The 10,762-nt window shown below is 45.9% G+C and overlaps 1 protein-coding gene across 1 annotated transcript in view; it reads left to right on the plus strand.

The window, feature by feature from the left end:
* Positions 1-9,810, plus strand: part of LOC104546087 (RING1 and YY1-binding protein-like) — a 34,883-nt gene extending 25,073 nt beyond the window's left edge. The window contains 3 exon segments of the mRNA XM_010191379.1: positions 4,815-4,991; positions 5,096-5,194; positions 9,189-9,810. Of these exon segments, the coding sequence (XP_010189681.1) occupies positions 4,815-4,991; positions 5,096-5,194; positions 9,189-9,441 (529 nt within the window). The 3' untranslated portion in view covers positions 9,442-9,810.
* Positions 9,811-10,762: the final 952 nt, after the last annotated feature.

Raw genomic sequence — 10,762 nt, forward strand, 5'->3', positions numbered from 1 at the left:
GAAGTACGCTTCACTGTATCATTGTTCTGGCACCAACTGTTTTATAAACACACAAATACTTTCCAGCCTTGTTTTTCGTTGAGCAAAGATATGTTCATGTGTGACCGGGATTATTACAATAAGCACGTCCTTCACAGCGTATGAAGCAGATTTTCTCAAGAACAGCGAGCCGTGCAGAGGTCTGCTGCTATCGCCACTTGCATCAAAGCCGGAGCAGCATGAAATTACCCAAATCCTCAGCACTTCGTGTTACACGAGGCTTTTGACTCCGAAATCCCACTTGATGCCACTTTCATTCTCCTGATAACATAGCTGCAGGAAAGTAAGGGCAGTTGTAATGAGATCCATGTTTCTGGGGGTTGCTGGGTCCCCCAAGGTCTCTGTGTTGCTGTGGGTACAAAATCAGCCGCGGTGTCTGGAGGAGGTGGTGGCTTGCCTTGAGGAAAGGTGGTGGGACCAAAGGAACCCTAAACACACAGAAATTAGGGTGAAAAACTTGGTGTGACTTGTCCTCCTGTACCCCTGTTGAAATGCAGGTCCATTTAAAGCCGCCTGTTGATGTGCAGTGGTTTGTGCTGCTCTGCTCTTCAGCCCAGCTGCAGGGGTTGGGAGGGAGCAGCAGAGCTCCAGGTGCGCTGGATTGGGTCTGGAGACAGGTTTGGAAGGAGGGCTTTGAGATACAGAAGAAAATGCAGGTAATGAAACACCGAGAGATACTTGCCTGAACCTTGAAAGTACAGTTGGAGGATTTTGGGGTTTATTTATGAGCCAGACATCCCAGTGTTCCTATGGCAGTCTGAAGGTATGGTATTTGCAGGCATGGTGTTTCTGCGCAGGTCTGCTCCTAAAAGGTAGTAAAGGGCATTTGTGTAGGTGATGGTAAAGGCCTGGGTGCCAAAGCTGCACCTGGAATAGACAAATATTTCAGCTTTTCAATGCATCAGTGTGTCCTTGCTGCAAGAGTCGCAAATGGTTGTGCAAATACCTGCTCCTGGGATGTAAACTACAGTTTGAGTAATGTGAAGGAGTTTGTTTGGCTGAACATAACTGAAAGTACAGTTTAAATTTAGCTTAATTGCTCTTAGCTTTAAAGGCGTTGAAGGCAGTCTTCTTTATGTTGGAAAAAAGGACCATGTCCATTGATTAGTCACATCAGGGTTGGGTCTCGATGGCTGTGTCTTTACCTTCCAGTAAGTGACAATGTGGCTGTTCCTAAGCACAAGTGCTGGTTAAAAACCTCAGAAGAGGCCAAGCTGGGGTTGATTTTTTGGTCAGTTAAATGTATTCTTTCTTTATATGAACCTTTTAACATTATATAAAGTAAGCTGATAACCAGATTTGGGAGTAAAAATGGTTAATATGTGTTTCTGCGGCTGTTTATTCTTACAAAAAATCCAGAGGTGGTTTCAACTTTCTGTTCAAGTTATTCAGCTCAAGCCATAACTTATTTTGATGTAATAGGGATGCATTTGGGCTGGAGCATTCTTTTTGGAGCTTGCAAAAGCAAAAAAATCATTAGAGGAAAAAAAGTCCAGCTGGAACTGAATGAGAGGCAGGGAGTCTGACACATTGTGGTGTTCAGAAACGTAAAAATAACAGAAAAAAATAAATCTTCCTGTTCTTACGACTCCCAGTTCTGCAGCAGAAGCCAGAGCATGTTGAGTTGTTGTAGCCCAAATGGGAATGGGGTGTGTTTCTCTTCACTGGTATTTTTTTTCTTCCTTGTTCGGATTGTGAAAGGGAAGGTGATGAGTATCTGCAGCAGAGTATTAATGAATTTGCCTTATTCCTTTTATTTTATATTTTATCCTTATATCAGTGAAGCTCCCTGCTGCTGTGGCTGGAGGATGCACAGAACGTGCCCGGATGTGGCACGGTGGCTGCAGGGACGGGAGGTGCGAGATTAGGGCAGTGTTAGCCCTTGGAGCGTGGTTTTGGGAGGCAGGGAAACTTGGAGCAAGTTTTGGCTGTTGCAGCTGCATTACTTGACTGTGGTTACTATGGTTATAGCTTGCCGTGGTTAAAAATGCACTGCTTTACTTGCTTTGCTTGGCCCTTTTGTAAAGGGCTTGTAACCAGTGGATCCTGGCTGTGGCGGCAGCGTGGGCCTTATTTGAAGGGTTTTACGACTCCTGTTATTATCACTGCACCAGTTGCTTAACCTACCTGCTTTTTAACCTTCCTGAGCCTGCTGCTGGTGTGAGTGCAATGGGCAGCTTAGGAATAGGAAAGCCAGTGGGTGCTTGCAATTTAAAAACAAGCAAACAAAACCAGTTCTGTTCTCCCAGTGTGGCAGATCTGTGAAGGTGTTGGGTGTTGACCCAAGTCTCTCAGCTTTCTGCTCCCTCCCTCTGTGGCTGGAGAAACCCCATCAGCAGGGCTGGCCCCCTTGCTGCAGCTCCCCTGCCTGCTCTGGGCTTTGTTTTGGGTTTGCCCTTGCCACCCTGGTAAGAAGGGATACCCAAATACGCATTTTGGGGAAGTTGTACTATTTATGTCAATGGCTGGCTAGAAATGATAAACCTTAGTAAGTGTAGTGTGCTACATGAGTATGAGTAAGGAGCTGGGGAGCAGAGAGCAAAGTGTCTCATCCACGGGACCACTTTAAGACTGGTCTTGTTTGGATTCCAGCCTTCTCTATGTAATGTGATTTATTCGTGTGTTTTTTCTGTATCAGTTTAGCTGAAGTTTCCAGTTTAAAGCTGTATCTCCACTGGGGCAGAGCAGCACTCCTGCAGCAGAGCAGCAGCTCGGCAGGGGTTGGACACAAGGCTTGGAAATACTGCAGTGAGCAGGCACAGCGGGCATGCGGAGCGGAAAACTGACGGGGCTCTGGTTCTTCGATTGGGGTTTCCCATGAATGGCGCAGATTTCTGGTTGTGTAAACAGCAAATAACTGTCTGGGCAGAAGTGGCAGCTTCAAGCAGTGAGGTTAATCACATATCCTCATGTAGGGAGATGCTATCTGCCCTCTCTTTGAAGATTTCTCATCACTTTATCTCTTTTCCCCTTTTTTTGTGTAGGTGGTTTGCAAGTTGCTTGACACAAGCTGCTGTTGTCAGCTTTTGGTGTGGTTGCATCAATCTGGAAATCTTTTCCATGTAACCCAATCACTTTTTCTTAGGTGTTTGTTCTCAGTCATACAGACAGGAATTGCTGTATATGAGGCTTTAAGTGCAAGGATGCTAAATATCTTCACTGTTCTGAGGAACAGGTAACTGCTTGATCTGATCTGCAGAATGTTTCAGCATCGTAGTTTTTCACGTTTAAGACCGGATAACCTTTGCTTACTCAGAAATGTACACACGTTGTAGCATAAAATGAGTTACAGGTTCTATGTTGGGTGAAAAATTCAAATGCCAATGGTCCTGAGACAGGTCAGGTACCTGTTTACAACCTGTTCATAGACTTTATAGTAAGCTGTGAAATTATAGTGAAATTAAACACTTGGGTATATCTGGCTTCAGTAAAAGTATCTTGATACTGTTATACAGAAAACCAGTGCCAGGAAAGGGTCATTAAATACTTGGATTTTCCTATGACAGGGAGTAGAACTTCTCTGGGTTTCTGTTGTCTGTGTCATCTCTAAATGCAGATGTTAGATGTGAGCAAGTGGTGTTTTGTGTGTTTGGTCATTGTTCGGATTTGGTTTTGGTTTTTAAACACATGAAACCACTGAGCAGCTTCTGGGTGCTTATGGTACGAACTGGAGCAGGTACAGAGCTCTGAGCAGAAGCCCTTGGTGTCTGTGTTCCAGTTGTGGACTTGATGATGCCTGCGTGCTGCTTTCATTGACAATCTCTGGTAGTCTGCTCTATGTAGAAAATGTGAATCCTATTTATGACCAGTATAACAACTCTGGACAAGCTTGAGCCACTGCTGCGATGAGTGTTCAGCTCGTAATGGAGGGCTAATGGAGTTGATAACCTGGTTTTCTATCCCCCCAAGCTGTGTGGACACAGGGAGCATAGATCTTTCTGGCATGTTGGAGGGGCTGAATCGATCATGAATGGTCAGGAGTATTTGAAGTGTAAACGGCTTTGGATATACAGGGCCAGGAGGAGGGAGAGGTTTGTTCAGCTGAGAGGAGATGAGTTTGGATGAGGCCTGCAGGAGAGACGAAGGCACAAACTTCTGGGAGAGACATCAGGATCAGTAACCAAGGCATTTGTTACACGCAGAGCTATTTTTTTCATAGAAATCATAATTTGAAACGGAAATAGTATTTGAAAGCCCGTTTGCTTGTGTGTTTTGTCCATTGGGGACTGTGAACAATTGTGTGAGGACGGTGTCAGAGGCTGGCACGGGGGTGTGAATGGCGCTTGTCTTGGGGACAGAGTGCTCTGTCACCTCCCCTGTGCTTTGTGTTTGTGTGAGGTTTGCTGCCTCAGGGCACCAGCCGCTCATCTGAGAAATCAAATTGAGTGATATGGAGGATGCTGATGTTTATCAGGAAACTTATTTTTATCACTGTGTTCCTTCTCTTAAAGTGTGGCCACAGTACATGGCTGGCAACTTCTCAAAAGCTGCTTTTTCATTGCTGTCCCCCCAAATTGGCTGTGATTTCATGCAATGGATGGAAGAAAGGGAGCATTAAAGTGATGAAGCAGCAGTTTCGGAGTATTTCTCAATTTTAAAATTTCTATCTTGTTTGGTAGCAGCAGTAGCACTTCACCTTAAATAAGGACGTTCATTTGGCTCTTTATAAGTGGAGTATTCTTCCCTAGTCAATGAAGTAAATCTTCATAGTGCTTTTGAAGTCATTTTTACTGTGTAAAACTGACTCTAGATCTTTCTTTTTGTTGTCATTATAGAAAACCTAGAATAAACTCTCAGTTGGTGGCACAACAAGTTGCCCAGCAGTATGCAACCCCACCACCGCCCAAGAAGGAGAAGAAGGAGAAAGTGGAAAAACAAGACAAAGAAAAACTTGACAAAGAGAAGGAAATCAGTCCCAGTGTCACGAAGAAGAACACTAACAAGAAGACTAAGTAAGTTTGAAGGGAGCCTATTAAATGCAGTGATTTCAGTAGCACTGCCCATTGATTAATTGTGTGGTTGATCTCACATCATCCTCTCCCCCCAATTCTTCCAGACCAAAGTCCGATATTGTGAAAGATCCTCCTAGTGAAGCCAACAGCATACAGTCTGGGAATACAACAACGAAGACCAGCGACTCCAATCACACTTCAAGGTAACTTTATGCTGCAGTTAAGCTCTCGGTATGGGAGATCTGTGTTAAATACCAGACGCTGTTCAGTGATGGGCAGGGGTAGGGCACTGTCTGACCCCCTGGCGCCCAGTGTTTGGATGGCCAGGCCGTCAGCAGCTGCGAACTTTCTCCATGTACAGCACTCAGACAGGTCTGAGCATTGCAAACACTTGTTCTGTTGCCTGCTCAGTTTCCTCTGCTAAAATAATCATATTATCCATTGGTGTTTTTGGCTGTAAAACAGCATGTGCGGGGTGGAGATTTACCAGCAATTGTAGTGGTCTTTATCAAATCCTTATCATCACTCGATAGCAGTAACAGCGATTACTTTTTTACTTCCTTATCTGTAATGCAGTTGCTGTAATTGTCCAGATAATTTTTCCAAGTGTATGGGAATTAAAAGACTGCATGAACAGATTTGCTAGAATTTTGCTATCAACAAAAAGCACGAACGATTGGTTCCATTTTTGTCCGAGTTTCAAATGTGAAGAGAGGTTTATTATTTTTGCCTCCACTGATACTCCATGCTTGTTTTCTTTAAGTGGTGTCTTGTGCTTTATTTCTTAAATCAAAAATTCAGCATGGAAAAACAGTTTTTATGTTATTGGAGAGCTACAAGAGGCAGAATTCAACTGGGCGCTTTGCCTATGTGAGCTGTGTTAGAATTGCATCTCTTAAAATGTGCTGTGATAACTAGTTTATAGTGAAGCCACATCAGTTAAGTATTAGTTATTAGGTATTGGTTAGCTGCAAACAGTTGTAAAACACATGGGAAATGCACTTCTGTTAGCATGAAGGTTGGCAAGACGTGACTGCAGTTGTCTTGGAGGTGTTTAAATCATGGCATGAAGATGTTTATTAAGAGTGGGTATCATTTAGGCAGTGACTCAGGTGAGCGTGGTGAGGGCAGTGTGGGATTTGCTGTTTGTGGTGCAGCTGTTAACTCAGCCCCCAGGGATTGATTTGGCTGGAGAAATACAGCTTTATTGCAATCACTGTTGTATTTTGTCCTGTTCTTTGAGACTTAAGATGCAGGAGACTTGATGCACTGGACTGGGGACATAATATTAAATTGATAGATCACATCAAGTAATTGTTTTTACTCCTTGAAGGAGTCGCTCTGTCTGCTGCAGAGTCTTTTAGTCCGTGTTTTGTGGCAAGCTTCTGTCATTCCTAATTAAGTCTAAATAACAGCTGGATATTTTTAAGGGCTGCATCATCTCCTTCAGTTATTAAACTGTTTTTTTAATTGTTTAGTTTAGTAGAACTTTTCTTGCAATTCGCTGTGCTCAGGAGTGCTGTCAAGAGCCTTTCTAAAGGGTCTGATTTTTAGAGTCACAAGTTACCTGTTCAGGGGTTTTTCATGGCCAGATTTCCCAATTGTTCTGTTGGGTTTTCTTTTGTAAATTGTTTTTTAGGTTCCCTGGATTTTTAAGAAATCCTGTTTGAACTTTCTGGATATGATGCCTGACAAAATACCTTGGTTTATCCCATGCCGCCTTCTGCACTTTCAGGTTGATGGTTTTCAAACGCATTTCTTATTTGGCTATAAACACGAGGCATCAAGGTGTTTAATGTTGCAAAATGACGTGAAGGGGCCGATCCCTTTGCCTTCTATAGGAAGCAGAAATTGTGTGTGCCTAAGGGGTTGGCTGGGGGCTCCATCTGTGCTTCATCTTTGCACCGGGCACACTCTGAAAACCTTATACAAGGGGTTGGAGAGCTCGGTCTAAAATCCACACTGAGGGGGTTTGTGAGCAGGGCTGTGCAGGGATCTGCCCCTCTGCCCTGTTCCCTGTCCATCCACGCTGCTGTGGCACAGCATTTAGAGATGCACAGGAGCTTCATCCAGGCACTGATATCAAGGGCTGCTGCTGGCGAGAGCTTTTCTAGGCAGGTTTGAATGCGGCGTAGGCCATACGAGCTCCTTTTCTTCTTTCTTTTTATGTATTTTGTGTTTTTTCTCAATCTGACTGTCGGTGCTGGCTGTTGACAGGCCATGGCAGGAGCGTGTGATCAGCCCTGCAGAAAGGTGGAGGCAGTGAGGTCTGTTCCGGTGTCTGGGCCAGCGTTTTTTGGCTCTTGTACAAGAGAAAACAAATGACCCAGGCAGATGGCAGGAAGAGCCGGGTTTCCTCGAGGAACTTGGGCTTTGGGGAGGAGCACACATGTGTGTACTACGTTTCCGGGAGCACTCACTGCTGGGTTTGCTGCTGTGGGGGCAGCCTCCATCGCTGAGATGCGATCTGAGAGCCGGCGGAAACCCCAAAACTGGCTGAGCTGGCTGCCGTTCTCAGTACCCACAGACAAGGCGGCATCACTTCATCTACCCTGTGGTTACCTGTTGAATCTGCCAGCTCCTGTGTGCTCTGTGTATGTGTGCTCCTGTGTCTCTATGGGGGTTCACGGGTTTGGGAAACCTGGTCACCCAACCACAGGGCTCACTCAAGAAGGAGCTTTTACTGTTATCCCAGCAGTGTTTTAATTGTATTTCCTATCAGAAATGCTCTTCCTGTGGTACTGAAAATTGGAGCAGCCTCCTAGGTTGGATATGAAAGTACTGGTTTTGGTGCAGTAACTTATTTGGTGATGAAGTTTGCAGAAATAGAGTTGTTTGTTTCTGAAGCTGTACATCCATCCTTAATACTTCAAAAAAATTCTGTCTGGTTGTAGAGTACCACTTGATTAACTGCTACTGAAGGACTTTTCCCCTTCTTAGCTTACTGCTGCAAGCCACTGAGTGTGCATGGGTTGATTTCCTCTCTTTTTCTGGTTTTGGCTGCATTAGCCTGGTGTGCTACAGCCGAGGAGGAGGAAAGGCAGCTTGTTTTAAAAGCTGGAGCGTGATCCCAAAGTAAACCACCCTTCCCTCCATCCCTTGGAATAAGGCAGCTCTCAGCAAGCTGCTTTTCACTGATGTATACAGACTCTCGCTTTTAATTTCCCTGTTGGGAATATTCTGCTGCTTAAGCCTGACCCTTAATTAGGAGCCAAAGCTGTAAATTGCAGCAGTCGCTGCAGCTGACTTGGAATTTGCTGGTGGCTGGAGAATTGGCCAAGGGGTTGTTGTACCGGAGCTGTGGACCAGCCCCAAAATGTGCATGAGTGTCAGCTTCCTAGGGTCTAGGCCCTTATTAGCTACATTACTAATTGAATGATAGCACAGCATGCAAATTACTGAGATAATCCTGAGCTATAAATACCAGTGTGTTCTTTCCTGGTGGTTTTGATTTTTTTTTTATTTTTTTTTCTCTTTTCCCCTAACCAAAAGAGAGATACTGCTGCACATTCTGGATTTTATTTACAATAGCCTGTTCCAGAGGGAGCGATTTTATGCATAGGCTGACTGGGGCATCTGATTTGTATAGGCTCAAAGCAGTTGAAAGAACAGCCAAGTTGTCCCAGCGCCTGGGTTGTTTGCAGCTGCAGAGCTCCAATATGGGAATGAAAGAGCTGTGGCTGAATGCTTTCATGTGGTTTTGTATTGCAGAGTCCCAGCCTTGTCTCGTACCATCGGGGCGCGTGATGAGATGGTGCATTTAGATAAGCGAGCTCTTTGATCTGGCCCTGGGGAAGAGATCCTTGGCTCTGCCTGGCTGCCGGCCCTGCTGTGGTGTCCTCCTTTCTGCCTGGGTTGGATCAGAGATGGGGCTGCAGCAGGGCCGGGCTGGGCTGGGTGTGCTGCTCTCCTGCAGTGGGGAGCAGAGGGGCAAACCTTGGTCCTGCAGCCCGCGCTGTTTTAGGAGCAGAGGGGCAAACCTTGGTCCTCCAGCCTGTGCTGTTTTAGGAGCAGAGGGGCAAACCTTGGTCCTCCTGCGCAGCGCTTGCTGCTGCCCCTGTTCTCCCGGTTGCTGCCATCTGCGCAGGCGAGCGGAGAACAAGTCGCACCGGGTTCGCTGTCGAAGGCTTTTTCTAATGAACATTTCCCTTCTCATTTATTTTTGTCCTCCTTATGAGTGTCTTCTCATTTTTTTAGGCCCAGACTGAAAAATGTGGACAGAAGCACCGCGCAGCAGCTGGCAGTCACAGTGGGAAACGTCACAGTAATTATCACGGACTTTAAGGAAAAGACTCGCTCCTCTTCCACGTCGTCATCCACAGTGACCTCCAGTGCAGGGTCAGAACAGCAGAATCAGAGCAGCTCGGGCTCTGAGAGCACAGACAAGGGCTCGTCCCGCTCCTCCACGCCCAAGGGGGACATCTCGGCAGTCAACGATGAATCTTTCTGAGAATTGCACATGGAGTTGTGGAAACTCTGAGTCAGGGTATGAAATTCGGACCCTCCACCTGCCCACGCTGTCCGGTCCCGCAGAGCCTCTGCCGTGCGTGAACACACGCTTTCTCGGACATCGACCTCTTCCCGATGCAGCCAGGATGATTTCTGCTTGCCGTGGGCATCTGGCCACCAAGGAATTTCTCACCCTAACGATTACTCTTGACACTTTTATGTATTCCATTGTTTTATATGATTTTCCTAACAATCATTTATAATTGGATGTGCTCCTGAATCTACTTTTTTATAATATCTGCTGTGCACAATTTTCCATGAACATTACGACTTTTTGTTTTGGGGTAGGGAGTGGGTGGGGAGGGAAGGGGGCTTTATTTATTGCATTCACAAACTCCATCCTCTTTCAACATATCCTTTTTAAGTTCAGTTCTTCTTCCAGTTATACTGTGTACTATCAGTTTTGATATAAATTATATATAAATATATATATAAATAAATATATATAAAGGGTTATTTGAAACCAATACATGGAAACGCTGGTGCTTGAAACACTGTGAAGTGACAAAACAAAATAATAATTGAGTAGTTCAAGATCTGGGACAGTCCCCTTCTGTGAAAGTACTGAAACTGAAATGGAACTGGTCGTAGGTGAAAAGTGTTCCCGAGGGTTTGAACCTGGTCGGGACCTGTTCTCTCTGTTGTTCCTTCCCTGTTTCTTCCCTGAGCAGTGGCTAAAACGTACTGGACACACACGGTTTTGATTTGTATAGCTTGGGATCTGAAATAAGAAAAGATTGCTCCAGGTAGCTTGTGTTTTCCGTAGGGTAACTCGGATTGGAGATGTGCAAGGTCGTGCCCAGCTGGAGCTCGGCGTTCACAGCTGGACTGGTGTATTTTGGTAACAGGAGCATTGCTAGGTCGTGCATAGCCAGTCCTACAGGCGTTTGGTGTTCTGAGGCTGAAGGGATTTCATCCCCCTCAGCAGTGACCGGGTACCTGTAGCACTGGCGTGGTTTGCTGTGGGTGGAGGCAGCAGGAGCTGTGGGGCTGGGGGTGCCCGTGGTGGCAGGAGCTGTGGGGCTGGGGGTGCCAGCGTTGCGTGGGTCGGTCATCGTCACCCCTGCGTTGGTCCCATCCGTGCTGTGGGGTGGCTCTTGCAGCCCATCCTATTCCAGCAGTAGTTTTTGAGCAGCATCTCAGTGTTGGGCTCATCAGCGTTTGGGCGCTTCTGGGTCTTTTTGGGAGCAAAAATAGGGAAGAGCTTTCGTGCTGGCCCGTGAGTGCCACGTGCAGCTCATCTCATGAGCAGCGTCTCCTTC

Source organism: Mesitornis unicolor, unplaced genomic scaffold (genome assembly GCF_000695765.1).
Source record: "Mesitornis unicolor isolate BGI_N332 unplaced genomic scaffold, ASM69576v1 scaffold14649, whole genome shotgun sequence".
Classification (NCBI taxonomy): Eukaryota; Metazoa; Chordata; class Aves; order Mesitornithiformes; family Mesitornithidae; genus Mesitornis; species Mesitornis unicolor.